At 45.5% G+C, this 18,090-nt stretch overlaps 1 protein-coding gene across 49 annotated transcripts in view; it reads left to right on the top strand.

The window, feature by feature from the left end:
* The window catches only part of LOC114645182 (NACHT, LRR and PYD domains-containing protein 3-like), a 913,740-nt gene that overhangs the window by 641,640 nt on the left and 254,010 nt on the right, over positions 1-18,090 (top strand). Inside the window, exon 17 of one of the 49 annotated variants that reach the window (XM_051921718.1) lies at positions 1,463-1,544. The exons of the other annotated variants lie outside the window; for them this stretch is intronic. Coding sequence (XP_051777678.1) covers positions 1,463-1,544 — 82 coding nt within the window. The remainder of the gene's footprint in view (positions 1-1,462; positions 1,545-18,090) is intronic. 49 annotated transcript variants of the gene reach the window in all.

Genomic DNA, 18,090 nt, shown 5'->3' on the forward strand with positions numbered 1-18,090 from the left:
GACCACCTGATGGACGGACTGATCACAGGACACCACATGGACTGACTGAAGGAAGGAGAAAGAAAGGCAGTGGGATGAGAAGGGCAAAGAGCAGTGGACAAGTAGAGCTGGACGAAGGTGACAAACAGGGAGGACAACAAAGATAATGAGAGATGACAGAAGGAGAACAACAAAGAGGAGGAGTGTGAGATAAGCTGAGAAAAAGAAGAGCAGAAAAGGTGGACAGACAGAGAGACAAGGACACAAGGAGGAGAGATGACAGGATCAGGACAGCAGGCAGAGTGGACAGGAGGAGAGGGTGGACAGGGTTATGGGGGTCACTTGGAACTAACAAGACAGAGAAGAGCCAATGTCAGTGGACAGGGTGGTGAGGGGACAGCAAGAAGAAACAAGAGGACAGAAAATGAGAGAAGACAGGAGAGTGAGGAAGAGTGGGAAAGAAAATAGTAGAAAGAGAGAGAATGGACATTAATTAAGAGAGCAGGACACAGGAAGTGACCACAGAGGGGTCCACACCATGTCACCTGGACAGACCACCTTCTGTTGTGATTGCTCTAACAGCACAATATAACAAAGGGGTGAGGCCTCTAGAATAGCCCACCAAACAGATGTCACCCCTAGGCAGGCCCACCCCAGGCAAACAGGAGGCTTCAGGCCTGACTAGGCCTCAGAAAGGAGCTCAGACTTTTAAATTCAAAATAAAATCAAAAAGAGTCTCAGAGACGTGAAGTGAGTCTGACCAGAGGGAGAACCGTGAAAACTCCAGCTGGAGCAGAGACAAGTCCACAAGTGGTCTTTAGAAAAGACGAGGTTTATTAACAAAAGAGCCAAAGGGGCTGCCAAAGGCAATCGAAAGCTAACAACATTCAAAAAACACAAACTGTGACAGAAGCTGAACTCAAGAGCCAAAGGTTCAAAGACAATAATCAGAATTAGAAACAAAAGAGCAAAATACTCACAAAGACCACCAATCACCAGAGCAGTCAAATTAGCCGCAGCCTTTAGAGAGTTGGGGGGCAGGTGGTCCTGCGTCTTGGGATCAAACCACAAAATACAAGAAATGTGAGAGAACGGCAAGACACACACATAGATACTTAATAATAATGAAATAGAATAAAAATAACAGATAATACAGAATTAAACAAATAATAAATGAACGTAACAATGTTATAAAAACTATGAAGGAGAATAAAAAATGAAAACTGTCAGCAGGAGCCATGAAGGACCCCCGGCCTGACTAGAACACCTTCACTGAGATGAGATTAAACCAAAAGGCCTTCAGAGGACGGTGACCTGACTGGACAGTGAACTAAGTGACCAGCAGGGTGACACACATGTCATGTGACTTAGGACATAGAGGAGAATTCTGGGAAGTTGACCTGAGTGGGCGTGTCACTGTGATAGTACAGTGTGTGAGGTGGGGTCCTCTTATGTTTGTAACTCACACTTGTGTCCTTCACAGGCTGTCTGGTAATGAGATGAGTAAGAGTGAGATGAAGAACCTGAGGTCACTACAGGAGGAGCTGAACAGGACTGGACGGCAGGTGAATATCGACATATGAGAAGACTGGACATGCTGATCGACTGACTCCATTGATGGTGCCCCCTGTCCACTCCTTCTAAATTCTTCTCTTTATTCTTTTTCTTATTTCTTCTTCTTTAAACTCACCTGTGCTTCTCCACCCTGTCACCCTGAACTTGTCACTAAACTCCACAAGTTCAGACCAGAGACCCCTGAGTTTCACCAGCCAGAGAACCACAGTGAGAATTGTCATCTGAAACCAGCAGGAGTCACAAAGCCCATTGAGGGGAGCAGCAGGAGCAAACATGGCTGGACAGTCCAGTTGTAGGGTGATGGAGAGTGAGACCAATCCTAGCACTGGTGACAAATACTGGACAGGCACCGGGCCATCATAGGTCAAGCTGATGGTGGTCCGAGCAGAAACCTCATAAACCTACTGCTCCTCAACATCATGTGGTGTTGTTTGAACCCGTGTCTGCTCCACTCCTTGTCCACTGCCTCATTTGCACACAATTCATGTCATCTTCTGTTTGTGACTCTACCATGTGCTGGTTTAGACTTCTGTGACACTTTAACACACCCAGTGCTCAGGACTTTTTGTCTTCTTTGTCATTCCCTAATTGTCACCTCGCTGTCACCTCCACTCGTATCCTCTTTAGAGCGCAGTGGCCTGAACAAGTGAGCCATTTAAAAAAAATTAGAGGAAAAGGCCAAGACGAGGAGAACTCAGGCCTGCTGGTGTAGAAAGTGTGAGGGACTGGTGTCTCACCCAGGGTTATATCTCATGCATTGAACCCGATGTTGACCTTGAACTGGACTGAGTGGGTTCAGAAAATGGAGAGATGGAGGACACCAAACACATAATAAGAAATAAGAGTGGAACTGGGATGAGAGTCCAATTACTGAGGGCCTGGATGATGGAGCGTGAGACCGCAGCTTGAAGGTGAGTTTCTCTTGGACAGCTGGACAAGGAGCAGAGTTTGGACAGATGGACTTTGAGTGTGACAGAGGAGAAGAGACAGAGAGACAAACAAGGGTTCAAGAAGAAGAACTACAAAGAGAAAAATGATTGGAGGGACATGAGAGATAGGGGACAGATGGGGACAGAAGGGGAGAGTCAAATAGAACAGAGGGGGACAATAAATGGAGGAGAGAAGGAAGAGGCCATTTTAAAGTGAAACAGAGGAAAAGCTGAGTCACATCAGAATAGAGAAGAGAGTTTGATTTCCAAGGTCAGCAGCCTTGAAGGAGACATGATGTCCATCCGCACCCTCTTCTGTGCTGAGAAGTCTGAAGATCTTTGTGGACAAGAAGATTCTGCTCTGCGTCAGTTGTGGTTCAAGCAAATCCATGACATTTAATAGCCATTAAAGGTTATGCAGTAAAATGATCCTAATAAAGGCCGCAGTCGCAGAGATAGAAATATGTGGTGCACTCTGCATCATGGGGTATACCAGCCCAAGAAACATAAGGTGTGTGTGGTATTCGATTGTGGAGCTTCTTTTCAAAGGACACACTAAATGAGCAGCTTCTTCAGAGGCCAGACCTTACTAGCACACTGATTGGTGACATTATGAGGGTCCGCCAAGAATCTATGGCATTAATGGCTGATGTGGAAGTCATGTTCCTCCAGGTTAGTGTTCCTTCAGAGGATGTTGTTTTACTCAGATTCTTATGGTGGCCAGATAGTTACATTAATGAAATGCAAGTGCCATTGTTTGGTGCCACCTCCTCACCAAGCTGTGCTAGTTATGCTCTCAGACAATGTGCCGAGGACAGCAGACATTTGTTTAATGCTCCATTAGTAGACACAGTTTTGCACAATTTTTTTGTTGATGTCTGCATAAAGTGTTGAAGCAGATCAGGCAGCTCGGGCATCCTCAGCCCAAAAGAAGGCACTCAGAGTCTCTGGACAGGCAGCAGTATCAGACTTTATTGTACGGCGCACATACAAACTCAGCTCAGATGACTTGAGACCCGAGCATTCAGTGAGCTTCAGATTTATTACAATTCTCATCACAAAATATCCCCCCTTCACACAGATTCCCATCATCTGCTTTCCAGGGTTTCTCATGATGATGACCTCGCTCAGCACCTTTTCTCATAACAATCACCAGATGTTGCCGACTTTCTCATAACAATATCCTGCTGTCATAAACTTTCTCATAACAATTTACCCTTCACTGTCCGTTTCTTCATTACAATCCCTTTGGCTCAAAAGACGTATTTGTCTCTTTGAGGTGAGCATCACCTGATCACTCCTCTCTAATCCTGAGCTGTTAAAGATTGACGGCTTTAAGTTAATTAGTTCTCACCACCACTTTGGACTCCATAGAACCCACCTGTGAAAACTGGACTGCTTAATTAATAATTGAGTTAATGTTTACTCATTGCACTAGCATCTCTTATGGCTGACATAATGGATAGCCATGCCAGTTAGGTGGCAGTGCGCAGCTTCACTGGTAAGGGCTACGCTGTGGGCAGCTTGGCGTGGTGCCTCTTGACTACTTGAAATAAAAGCACAGGCCCATAACAATTAATGCTTACATAGTTTAAAACTGGTGTAGTATACACTTCTGTAACTTTATTATTATTCATAAAGAGGCACAAACATCTATATATATAATTCATTAAGCCGCCGACAAGTAAGATACCGATGGCGCATGCAGGACGGAGCCACGCCCACCAACTCTAAGACCATTGGATACGACGACAACTCGCAGAGCCACGCCCACCAACTCGGACTCGACAACTCAGAAAACACGCCGTCATTTCTGTTCGTCTGTGCTAGAGTCCACACGCACCTCTGAGCCACGTTGACTGTTCATAGAGGCATGTTTCTCGCGGATATGAATGGCTGTATGCAGTGTGTAAAACAGTGTGCGAGGGGTATCCCATAGGATCCTTAAAACAATCCTTTAAAACTGAGGTTAAAACACAATGAAGGAAGCAGTTTTTAAAAACCAATAAGCCCAGTGCTTCTTTTTCATTAGCGTCTCACCTGCTTCAGGCCCTGCAACAGTCGAGACGCTCTCTCAGCAGCTGACCTTCTCTGTCCCTGACTCCACTACTGTCAGTCGCCTGATTAAAAATGGCCTTTTGAAGGGGAGCTATGGATCCGCTATACCACAGAAACACCTGTGACATTGCCTTCGAGCCTGCTCTCGCTCACTCTAACGAACCGGCTTTCTCTCTCTCCTCACTCGCTTGCACACTGAACAGGGGAGTAAGGCCCGCAGCACTACTCCACCCGGAAACCATTTCAGCCACACTTCCACGGCCCTCGCTACACTGTGAGCGCGATGATTATTTATTTAAAAATGGCCTTTTGAAGGGGAACTGTAGACCCGCTATACCACAGGATCACCTGTGACATTGCCTTCACATTGTTTTCCTTTTATTTCTGATCCCGTCGAGCAGATCAGACACCCAGGCAAACAACACTGAATAATCAATAGCTGCAACTACTTTGCCTGCCCCAACTCCTCACCTGATTCGGTTTCGTCTGTGTTCAGCAGTGTTTTCCAAACTCGGTCCTGGTGAACCCCTGTGGATGCAGGGTTTTGTTCCAACCAGATTCCTAATCATTAATGCCGGTGAAACTAATCCGAGATAAATCGGTTTTTCAAATGCAGCCGTGTAGCAGATTAGCTGGATGTAATAATCCGAGAAGAATGCGCGCCCCCCGCTGAGTGAAAAGCCAATGTATATTGAGCCTAGAAAACATGATCAGCAAGTCTTTGATAGGCTGCAACAAAATGATGAAAGAACGGGTGCATTTTTTTCACACAAGCTGGGTGGGTGGGTGTTAGTTAGTTAATTAGTTTCTCGAAGGATTTCAAGATTTAATATGCACAAGCGGTAACACTGCAAAAGCAGCCCAAACCAGAAAAGACGGCTGGCAAAAAGTGGCCGACAAATTAAATGCGTGTGCATTGTACTTACTGAAAGCAGCGTTACGGATTTTGTAAATGTTCATTTTTTTCCCTCTGCTTAAGAAACATTAAAAAAGTGGTGTGATTATGCGGCGTATACTATGCCACGGGCTGGTATGCAGCATGTAAAACAGTTTGTTTGTCGCGGATAATTTGCCTTTTGCTTTTACACGAAGACAATTTCCTGTTAGATTGGCCTATGCAATGACAATTAATAAGGCACAGGGCCAAACTTTCAAAACGATATGCATGTATCTGCCAAAACCAGTTGTATGTTGCTCTCTCCAGAGTTCCATCTTTTTATTCACTTACTGGTATGCCTGCAGGAACACATGCAGCGAGTGACACACACACACATACAGGCGCGCGCGCGAGAGAGAGAGGGCTGGATGCATAATAATAAGAATACTTCATTACATTGATATACCGGTGTTTTCAGTATTCAAAGCGCTATCCACACAGGAAGGAACCGGGAAGCGAACCCAAAATCTTCCACAGTCTCCTTACTGCAAAGCACCAACACTACCACTGCACTACAAGGCAGCTAAAGAACACACCGGGCTCGATTTTGTTTTCACATCTGTTTACAGCAATCGGGTCTTAGCATGCATTATTGCAATGTTACTTTTCTTGGTAGCTTATTACATTATGGATGTTTCACATGTTAATTTTTTTCCCTGTGCTTAAAAGACATTAAAAAAGTGTTTCTCAACTGTGACTCCGGAACAACTCAGTACGCAAGCTATATTAAGCGTCAACAACAAAGACTTGCTACACCTTAATCTACGAAGTAACTTTCACCAGCGTGGCCTTCTTCGTCACAGACGATCCCACTTTCAGTCATGGACAATTGTATGTTGCTCTCTCCAGAGGTCCATCTTTTCATTCACTCACAGTGGTTTCCTCAAACCCACCCCATTTGGACAACTGTGTCGTTCAGGAAGTGTTCACCCATCAATACATAATTATGCAACGTATGCTACGCCGCGGGTTGGCTAGTATAAACTTAAGTGCTACCTACATATATATATGAGCATAGTAGTGAAACAGGACAAACTTTAAAAATCAAACAGGTATCGCTAGCTAAGCAGAGGTAAGGTACGCTCATAAACGTGACCAGAGGAAGAGAGATTCGAACGGAGGCTGGTGTGTGAGTGAGGAGGGCCCCGCCTGGCTCCCCACTGCTGACGTCACGTCTCCCCCCACTGTCGACCCACAGCCTCTGTCTCAGATTAGCAGAATATATCCCTCCTACACGTAAACTATGATTCTTAGCGACATGACACAAGTCACAAAATTAACCAGAATGTTCAAGCAAATTATAGAAAAGAGCCCGATCTAAATCCGTTAAGTAGTTCTCTCGTTTGCTAGCTAAGCGTCAGCAAGGTGAGCTCCAAGGCTGGCACGTGAGTGAGGAGGGCCCTGCATCTCTCCCCTCGGATTCGCACAAATAAATCGGTACGGCAAGTGAACTGTGATACTGAGCACAATGAGAGACGTCACAAAATCAACCGGAATGTTGAAGCAAATTATAGAAAAAAAAACAATCTAAATCCGTTAAGCAGTTCTCTCGTGAAAAGTGGACAGACATACAGACAGACGATGGATTTTATGTATTGTGGCAAAAGTGCTCTCTTGGCATCGACCCAACACAGACTGACAGCGGAGGCACATATTAAAATGAACAGAAAGATTTTATTTTTGTCTTCCTCGTGTCCCACAGGACCTACAGAGTCCCCAAAACACAAACAAAAGAAAAACACCACAAATGTCACTTGTCTTTCTCCTCCACTCCTCCTAGGCAGCTTTGTCCTCCTCCTCTCGACTCTGGCGCCCCAAGTAGTGGCTGCAGGCTCCTTTAATAGCCCACCCAGAAGTGCGTCAGGTGATAATTAACCTAATTAAGGCTGCACTCCCGGTGTGACTGTATTGCTGCCCAGATGGGCTCAGGAAGCCGTGCAGCTTGCCCTGGCGGTGACCACAGAGCCCAACAGGGATGAGCTCCAGTGTTACACAATTGTGGCCCTGATTTAACCCAGGGGGTCTGCCAGCAAGTGTTCTGGGGGACGTAGTGTGCATCCCATGGCTGCTCCCCCAGATCCAGTGTCAAAGGGGCATTCCGGCCGTCTGCCACAATATATATAGAGATATTTATACACACACTAATATAAAAGCTTGCCTGTAGTGTTCCCATAATTAAGCCTTGAATGCTTAGAGAAACTTGCTTAATCTACAGTATGTCAGGCAGAAGGCCCAGCACTTGTGTTCCTAAAACAAAATCTTGCTGCTTGTCAGTGTGACGATGCGGGTTTGGCTCCATGCTCCCCTTTGTTAGGGAGCCCTTGAACCCAACACCATCGGTAATGTCACCGATGAGCTAGACAGTGAGGCAATAACACCGAACAAGGGGATGATGTAATAAAATAATGGTGCAAAGTGCTTTTATTTAAAACAGTCAAAGCAGTGTCCAAATCAAGTGCAGACAAAGTTCAATAAATAAATAATCCATAAAACAAGTGTCCAGTAGGGTTAAAACCATCCATAAATAAATCCTTTAAAAATCAGAGGTTAAAAATGCAGAAATTAAAAATGCAGTCTCTCAGTCCCTTGCTATTCTCCGGCCCACCTCCATCACTGTCTCCCCGGCTCACCCATTGCTCTCTCAGCCGGTGGAGACCCAACAGCTACGAGCTCCTACAGTCAACCTCCGTGTTGGCTTCCAAAAGGACGTCACTGCCAGACCGTCGAGGTTGGCTCTCCTTTTGTGATCTTTTGCGCACCCGTAGTCGCTCCTCAGATCAAATGGGAGGACACCTCTCCTGCTCACCCCACTCACTTGCCTTCAGTGGGGCGAACTAGCCCCAGAGCACATCGGCCAAATGCTCCTTAGCGGGGCCCCAGCTCGTTCTGTCTCTACTATAGGTGGCCAGATCCTCCCACTTATCCTCCCCGTCATTTAACCTCCATTATCAACATTTTCTATCGATCCTTCCAGTTCTCTTCCACCATTTCTCTCTCCCCATTTCTCCTCCCCTGTAACCATCTCGGGCTTCTCTATATATGCCAAGATGACATGGTAGCTGCAGCACATTAGCCCCAGGAACAATCATGGATGTGGGCAGTCTCTCACCTGCGCACTTAGGTGAGAAATGCCCACACCGCAGATCGCCCTGTGGCTCGCTACAGCCACCACACCCCCTCGTTAAGCCGCGAGTGCGGTGATTATTTATTTAAAAACGAACTGGCCTTTGCTAGGAGAACTGTGGACCCATAACACCACATTCAGCTCACCTCCTTCAAAGAACACAACATCCTCGATTCACAGAAATTCAAAACAAAGCAAGTAAAAGGGCAGGCAGGCTGGTCTATTATGCTAAAGTCAGTTGTGGCCTTTCTTAATTAACTCCTTCATGGTCTAAGACTATACTAACGTGCACCAGGATATAAGGCTTATTTTCATATACGCTCCTGATTCTCTTTGAATATCTGCAGATCATCAACTTTAAGAATATACTTTTCTATAAAAGTCAGTGAAATCGGCTGGACAAAGTGTGTCTCTGTATCACAATCTGAACGCTGCCTCTGTTAGACAGGAGGCTTTAAGATGTCAAGGTGGGTTAGCAACAGTCAAGTTGTGTTGGAAAACATCGCTGAAGATGACAGGGCAAAGGAAATAACAGGCCTAGACTTCGATCAAGTTTTACTTCCTACTGAAAGAGCACTAGGGGTACAGGCGTGTATCCAGTCCGACTGCTTCAAGTTTAGAGTTGACATCAACACCAAATCTCTAAGCAGAAGTTTACTGTCCATGGTGAGCTCTGTATATGACCCACTGAGATTCTTACCACCAGTGATTTTGCCTGCAAGAAGCATTTTACAAGAGTTGTGTGGGTTGAGAATAGGGTGGGATGACACTGTGCCAGGACACCTCGCTCAGCAGTGGTCCAGGTGGATGTAAGATCTCCATCTGTTAGGTGAATTTGGACTCGATGGATGTTTCAAGCCAGCATGCTTTGGTGAAGCGGTTTCTGCTCTGTTGCATCATTTCTCTGGTGCTAGTCAAGTCGGGTATGACACAGTCACATGTCTACTTCAACAGAACTGTAGCAAACTACTTTGTCAGTGAAAACGCTAGAGTTGGGCCAGTCAAACCCATAACCATCTCATGATTAGATTAACAGCATCAACTTTAGCAGTACGCATGGACAGAATGCTAAGGAAGGAACTACAGCTTCCATTACAGTATTCTGTGTTTTGGACAGACAGTAACTAAACATATTAACAATGAGACAACAAGATTCTGCACATTTGTGGCTAATAAGGGATCAGCTATTCTACAAACGTCAAAGGTGTCTCAATGGAAGTATGTGAGCTCTTAAATCATTCCTGCTGATTATGCATCTAATGGCCAAAATGTGGATGTCTTTATGCAGAACAAGGTTTGACTGTTTGGGCCCGACTTTCATACCAAACCAAACAATGAAGGGCAGAATGTTGAGATCCCCTGGCAGACCTGACTACAACAGACCCTGAGATAAAGAGAAGTGTCCTGGTTAATTCAGTTGTGTCTAATGAAAGGGTAGATAGAGTTAATCCACTGATGGAGTACTTCTTCTTATGGATGACACTTAAAAGAACAGTGGCATGGTGCTTTAGATTAAAAATGATATTACTTAACCACTCCAAAATGAGAGAGGAGCTGAGTGCAAACAGAGCACAGAGTGAAACAGACAAAGTTCCACAACATCGCCAGCTGCACCAAGGAAGGTTGTCTTCTCAAATGCAACTAAAGAAGAACTGAGGAGCTTAAGCAAGCAGAGATGGAAATGATCCATCATTGTTAGTATCAAGAGGAAATCTCAGCTCTACAAAAGAAGAAGAGTAGCTGGGAGCCTGCGCTGATAGATGTAACATCTACAAACAAAATCTGATACTTCAAGATGGAATTCTTTGTGTTGGAAGGAGACTCAGTCTATCGGCCATGCCAGAGAAAGCCAAGTACCCTGCTGTCATGGCAAAAGACCATCATGTGTCACACTGAATACTACTATTAACTGTGATTCCTAAAAATAATATGTCACAGTGGGTGCTATCATATCCTTCTCGATTGCGTCAAAGGTCCCAGATTCCCAATGCTAATTTTTGAAACAGGAGAGTCCTGTCCGAGTGTAAAACTTGTCGCAGGCTGCATAGCACAACTGGTCGCCAACTAATGGCGGACCTACCTAGAAACAGAGTCCTTCCACATGAACATGGATTTGTATGTAAAGTTTGTGTGAAGACGATAACAATGACATTTGGTAGACAAATCACTAAGATCTGTCTTCAGCAAGAAGCAGAATGAGGCATATGTCTTAATTTTCTAATGACTTTGATTCGGGTGTTATGGTAATTGTTTCTAGGAACAGAAAACAATTAGGGGTCGGTATGTGTGAGTCAGGTTTTGCATTGATGTTTTTTAGGTCCTGTTAAGTTGAAGATATGTTAAGTTTACTTTGTAGTTCAAGATTAGCTTTTGTATTAAGAACAGGGGTCGATAATGATTCTGTTTTAATGGGATATTGTTTCTTTACGATGGGATGTTGGGTTGCAGGGGTTAATGTGAACAGAAAGCTTTATAAGTTGGTGCAGGTGGATTAATAAAGCTGTGAAAGCACACAGTTTTCTTACCGTGTCTGTCTTAAAGTTTCATATTATACCTGTAAAAATATATAACTTAGAAAATGAACATTGTTTGATTTACACAACAATGGAGTGGATAAATGTGAAGCCCCAAGGACTGGACATGTGTAAATTATAACAGCAGCCACACGTTGTTTCTCACCTACACTCGGCTCATTTCTGATCTGCCATCCCACCTGTTACATTATTTGACTTTGCTACGTTAACTTTTGTTTTCTGAGATTGGGTTGTAAGCCCTGTGCTCAACGCACCTGGAGTGACCTGGAATACTGATTTTGGGGTGTTCTTCCCCTAGAGAGTTGTCTTCACCATGGCTTGGCCATATTAAAAACTTTTTGGAACTGGGAAAATATGTGCAAAGAAACAAGAGATGATGTTTTAGCAAAGTTTGGGTTTTCTAGTAAAGTTATGGCAGCCCATTCTTAATCCATCTCAACCACGGCAGAATGTTTCTAAGGACTTTATCACAGATCTGTTTCCTTCTAAGGGTTTTACATCTTTACTGATAGTAGGTAATCACTTTTCATCATAAGTTCATTTCATTCCCCCTAAAAACTACCTTTATGGGTTTACATCAGTTTCCTTCATCAATCATTGCAGGTTGTGGATCACAATTCATGTCTTGGTTTTGGAGAAGTGTTTGGGATTCCTTGAGTTGTACTGTCAACTTAACATCTGGTTATCACCACAAAGAACTGAAGAATCAAAGCATCACTGGCCAATGTCCAGTTGTTATCACCAAGTAGTCACAGTCCAATGTGTGTTTAATGGAGAATGCAAAAATGATAGAAATGAAAGAATTCATGGACACATTTAGCATAAAAGCCCACCAAAGCACTATTACAGTATATACCTCACTCTATTGATTCATCAAACACCAAAGTCAGAAAAAATGTCAAATTCTTGTGTCACATTCGTTATTTTCATGTTGTGGACGAAAAAGTGCAGACTGACAGCAGGCGGTTTTTCTCTTAGTTCTCTTTTTTAATATCAGTAAGCAGAGTCGCAGGAGTAGAGATTCAGAGAGCACAGCCTGTGGCCACAGGGCTCGTCTGAACCCTGAACAACAGCTTGGAGGGTGCTTCAATACTCCTTAATCTCATGACTGGCGAGACAGAAAAACATCCTTATCATCAAAATTTCAAAGTTAAGCAATATGTCTGAGCTAAGCATTATCTATGTCCCCAAGACTGATCACAGGTCAGACGTCTTGAACTCTGCAGCCTTGTGACCTTTTTCCCTGAGCCATTTCACTTTGAGGAACTAAACAGAAAAGGCAGTTTGAATCATATAGAAACCACTTTCCTAAGCCCTTGCGTAACATATTTTTTGACAGTTCATAAATCAGGCTTTCTTACTTGGCAGGGTTACAAGCATTGCTTTTGAAATTCAGTTACAAAACACACAGAGTACAAGGTGCTCAAGAGAACATTCTTCTTCTACAATGTCAACATTTCAGACTAGCACTGTGGTCCTTTCTCCTCATAATCTTGTCTGTGGCATTCCCTCCATGTCACCTTTCTCATAAATGTCACCTTACTTTAATTATTTTCACAGGTTTTGAGATGGATTTGGGGGGATTATCGTTTATATTTTTATACCACAGAAATGAAATCTCTCTGTAATGCAACAACCATGTCAAATCTGTGTTGAGAAAAATAAATAATAGAAACATAAATACTTCCCATGGGCTCACCACCTATGGGAGGGGCCAAGGAGGTCGGGTGCAGTGTGAGTTGGGTGGTGGCCGAAGGCGGGGACCTTGGCGGTCCGATCCTCGGCTACAGAAGCTGGCTCTTGGGATGTGGAATGTCACCTCTCTGAAGGGGAAGGAACCTGAGCTAGTGCGCGAAGTTGAGAGGTTCCGGCTAGATATAGTCGGACTCACCTCGACACACAGCTTGCACTCTGGAACCAATCTCCTTGAGAGGGGCTGGACTCTCTACCACTCTGGAGTTGCCCCCGGTGAGACGCGTCGAGCAGGTGTGGGTATACTTATTGCCCCCCAACTTGGAGCCTGTACATTGGGGTTTACCCCGGTGGACGAGAGGGTAGCCACCCTTTGCCTTCGGGTGGGGGGACGGGTCCTAACTGTTGTTTGTGCGTATGCACCGAACAGCAGTTCAGAGTACCCACCCTTTTTGGAGTCCCTGGAGGGGGTGCTAGAGGGCATACCTTCTGGGGACTCCCTCGTTCTGCTGGGAGACTTCAATGCTCACGTGGGCAATGACAGTGAGACCTGGAAGGGCGTGATTGGGAGGAATGGCCCCCCCGATCAGAACCCGAGTGGTGTTTTGTTATTGAACTTCTGTGCTCGTCACGGATTGTCCATAATGAACACCATGTTCAAGCATAGGGGTGTTCATATGTGCACTTGGCACCAGGACACCCTAGGCCTCAGTTCAATGATCGACTTTGTAGTCGTGTCGTCGGACTTGCGGCCACATGTCTTGGACACTCGGGTGAAGAGAGGGGCGGAGCTGTCAACTGATCACCACCTGGTGGTGAGTTGGCTTCGATGGTGGGGGAGGATGCCGGTCAGGCGTAGTAGGCCCAAACGTGTTGTGAGGGTCTGCTGGGAATGTCTGGCAGAGCCCCCTGTCAGAAGTAGCTTCAACTTACACCTCCGGCAGAACTTCGACCACATCCCGAGGGAGGTGGGGGACATTGAGTCCGAATGGGCCATGTTCCATGCCTCTATTGTTGAGGCAGCTGACCGGAGCTGTGGCCGTAAGGTGGTCGGTGCCTGTCGTGGCGGCAATCCCCGAACCCGTTGGTGGACGCTGGCGGTGAAGGATGCCGTCAAGCTGAAGAAGGAGTCCTACAGGACCCTTTTGTCCTGTGGGACCCCGGAGGCAGCTGATAGGTACCGGCAGGCCAAGCGGAATGCGGCTTTGGTGGTTGCTGAGGCAAAAACTCGGGCGTGGGAGGAGTTTGGGGAGGCCATGGAGAATGACTTTCGGACGGTTTCGAGGAGATTCTGGTCCACCATCCGGCGTCTCAGGAAGGGGAAGCAGTGCAGTGTCAACACTGTATATGGTGGGGATGGTGCGCTGCTGACCTCGACTCGGGACGTTGTGGGTAGTTGGGGGGAATACTTCGAAGACCTCCTCAATCCCATTAACATGCCTTCCAATGAGGAAGCAGAGCCTGGGGACTCTGAGGTGGGCTCCCCCATCTCTGGGACTGAGGTCACCGAGGTGGTCAAAAAACTCCTTGGTGGCAGGGCCCCGGGGGTGGATGAGATACACCCGGAGTTCCTCAAGGCTCTGGATGTTGTAGGACTGTCTTGGCTGACACGCCTCTGCAACATCGCATGGACATCAGGGACAGTGCCTCTGGATTGACAGACCGGGGTGGTGGTCCCCCTCTTTAAGAAGGGGGATCGGAGGGTGTGTTCCAACTACAGAGGGATCACACTCCTCAGCCTCCCTGGAAAAGTCTATTCAGGGGTCCTGGAGAGGAGGGTCCGTCGGATAGTCGAGCCTCGGATTCAGGAGGAACAGTGTGGTTTTCGTCCTGGTCGCGGAACAGTGGACCAGCTCTATACCCTTAGCAGGGTCCTGGAGGGTGCATGGGAGTTTGCCCAACCAGTCTACATGTGTTTTGTAGACTTGGAAAAGGCATTTGACCATGTCCCTCGGGGAATCCTGTGGGGGGTACTCCGAGAGTATGGGGTACCGGACCCCCTGACAAGGGCTGTTCAGTCCCTGTACGATCGGTGCCAGAGCTTGGTCCGCATTGCCGGCAGTAAGTCGAACCCGTTTCCAGTGAGAGTTGGACTCCGCCAGGGCTGCCCTTTGTCACCAATTCTGTCCATAAAAGTTATGAACAGAATTTCTAGGCGCAGCCAGGGCGTTGAGGGGGTCCGGTTTGGTGGGCTCAGGATTGGGTCACTGCTTTTTGCAGATGATGTTGTCCTGTTTGCTTCATCAGGCCGTGATCTTCAGCTCTCTCTGGATCGGTTCGCAGCCGAGTGTGAAGCGGCCGGGATGAGAATCAGCACCTCCAAATCCGAGACCATGGTCCTCACCCGGAAAAGGGTGGAGTGCCCTCTCAGGGTTGGTAGCGAGATCCTGCCCCAAGTGGAGGAGTTCAAGTATCTTGGGGTCTTGTTCACGAGTGAGGGAAGAATGGATCGTGAGATCGACAGGCGGATCGGTGCGGCATCCGCAGTAATGCGGGCGCTGCATCGGTCTGTCGTGGTGAAAAAGGAGCTGAGCCGCAAGGCGAAGCTCTCAATTTACCAGTCGATCTATGTTCCTACCCTCACCTATGGTCATGAGCTATGGGTAGTGACCGAAAGAACGAGATCGCGAATACAACCGGCTGAAATGAGTTTCCTCCGCAGGGTGTCTGGGCTCTCCCTTAAAGATAGGGTGAGAAGCTCAGTCATCCGGGAGGGGCTCAGAGTAGAGCCGCTGCTCCTCCGCATCGTGAGGAGTCAGATGAGGTGGCTCGGGCATCTGATCAGGATGCCTCCTGGACGCCTCCCTGGTGAGGTGTTCCGGGCACATCTAACCGGGAGGAGGCCCCGGGGAACACCCAGGACATGCTGGAGGGACTATGTCTCTCGACTGGCCTGGGAACGCCTTGGGATTCTCCCGGAAGAGCTAGAAGAAGTGGCCGGGGAGAGGGAAGTATGGGCATCTCTGCTCAAGCTGCTGCCCCCGCGACCCGACCTCGGATAAGCGGGAGACAATGGATGGATGTATGGATGGATGGAAACATAAATATTATTATTATAAGGGGCATACTGATGCTCTGTGTTTTTACATGACAAGGTATAAAAGGTTTAGAATAATGTTTTTCACACTATGTGCAAACAAAGACTTGTGATATTAAAATGTGTGTGGTGTGAATATAATATTATTAGATGAGATTATTACTGTAGATGAGAAGCAGCTTGTATATTGATAAAATATGTAAAGAAGACCGTGGAGCTCATAATGCAATGGCTGACTCTGTGAGTGACGTTACATCTGACAGGAGTTTGACATGAGCTCAAGTGTTTGTAGACAGGAATGTCAGCAGATGCTGAACTGTCTGTGGCCTATTGGGCGTTACGTACATCGAGAGTAAATGTTCATATAGTGCCAGGAGTGTAGATTGTATGAGCTGAACACTCAGATTAAATCCCCATTGTGTATTTTTGGTGGAGATATAAAACAAGTGACTGGGGTGTCGTCTAGTGAGGACAACTATAATCTTTGTTGTATTACAGTAAATATCTCATGGTGTTCTCACTAATGAGGAACACGACCAGTGGCAGGTGATCTGTTGCTTGACTTTAGTAGGGTGTAACTTTTGGTTTATGTAAGATAGGTGACTCGCTGTGTCATCTCGCTTTACCAGGACTTTTCCAACATAATCAGGGCACTCTATAAAAGAGTGGCTTTGGGGACTTTTTTTTTTTCTGTTTATTTTTGAACATTATTAAGCTTACAACAGCAATCCAGCAATCAAAAGAAACTTGGCTGGCTCAAGAAGAAAAGACTCCTAGCTCTGTAACTGCTCGAGGGAGCCCACCTGACATGAAGCCTGCTGTGTGGACATTAATATAAACCATTCAGGTGAATTAAATTATTTCATTTAATTATGTCCTAGTGTTTGATAAGAGTTGTTTCTCTGAAAAACAAACCTGTGCATGTTAAGGTGAAATAAAGTTTGTTTTTACCTCACTGACACAACCTTGTGTTCACTGACACAAGTCGCAGAGACATTAGCGGTTGCTTTAATACCTGATTCACGTCCTGTAGGTCATCTTTGTGTGGCACTAACAGTGGTGGACAAACTGAGTGAAGCCAAATGTAAGGTCCAGACTGTAATTTGTAGGTCCAGAAGTGTGCAGCCTGTCACTGCTGAGGGTCCCAGGGGTGAGTATTGCAGGGTGTGCACATAATGCAAGGGTTAACACGCTAAGGTATTGTTTGGGGGGCATTTCTTGTCACCAATTATGAAAAGAAACTAAAAGGTTTGTGTCCTGCCTTGTATTTTATTCATTGGCCTCATTGAGCTCAGATTCTGCTGTTTGTTACTGTTGACATTTTCCATCAACGATCTTATTAGTGATAGGAAAATCGATTTTATTGCATTAAGTAAAACATGGCTTAGCTCTGAAGGTGCAGCTGTTTTAATCGAATCTGCACCTCCGAATTACAGCTTTACTCATGCGGATCGCCAAGTTAAGAAAGGTGGTGGTTTAGCAAATATTTACTCAAGTCTGTTAAAGTGTAAAGATGACAGCTTTGATACATTCAAGTCTTTTGAGTACCTTGCCATTGTTTTTCATGGAATTTCTCAGTCTCTAGTATTGTCCGTGTATAGACCTCCTAAATATAATGCTTCTTTCTTTGAGGTATTCTCAGACTTAGTGTCAGTTGTAATAACTAACTATGACAGGTTCCTAATAGCTGGTGACTTTAATTTTCATATTGATAATCAGTGTGACCCAAAAACAAAATAATTCATGAATCTCTTGTACTCTTTTGATGTGAGCCAGCATGTTAGTCAGCCAACATACAAAAGAGGACACATGTTGGATTTAGTGATTACTAAAGTATTAAAAGTTGATGTGAGGCAGATCATGGAAATACTGATCAATAAAATAAATAAGAAGCAAACTGTTAAAAACACTTCTTTGATTCATCTGCAGCTTCAAAGTTTACAAACATATTAAGCATCCAGTCTATTTGTGGTGCTTACTACAATAGTGATAATAATGTCAATAGTAAGGTGGGAAATGTTAATGTTAAGGTGATAGATGCTGCTGACATAGTTACACCTGAAAAGACAATTAAAAAATCCTCCAGCACTGTTACACCATGGAAGACCCAAAGAGTGTCTAATCTAAAGAGAACATGCCAGAGAGCTCACTGTAAATGGAGATAAACTAAACTGATTATCCACTATGGGATGTTGAAGGCTAAAATAACAGAATACAACAACATA

This window comes from Erpetoichthys calabaricus (assembly GCF_900747795.2).
Source record: "Erpetoichthys calabaricus chromosome 1 unlocalized genomic scaffold, fErpCal1.3 SUPER_1_unloc_22, whole genome shotgun sequence".
NCBI lineage: Eukaryota > Metazoa > Chordata > Cladistia > Polypteriformes > Polypteridae > Erpetoichthys > Erpetoichthys calabaricus.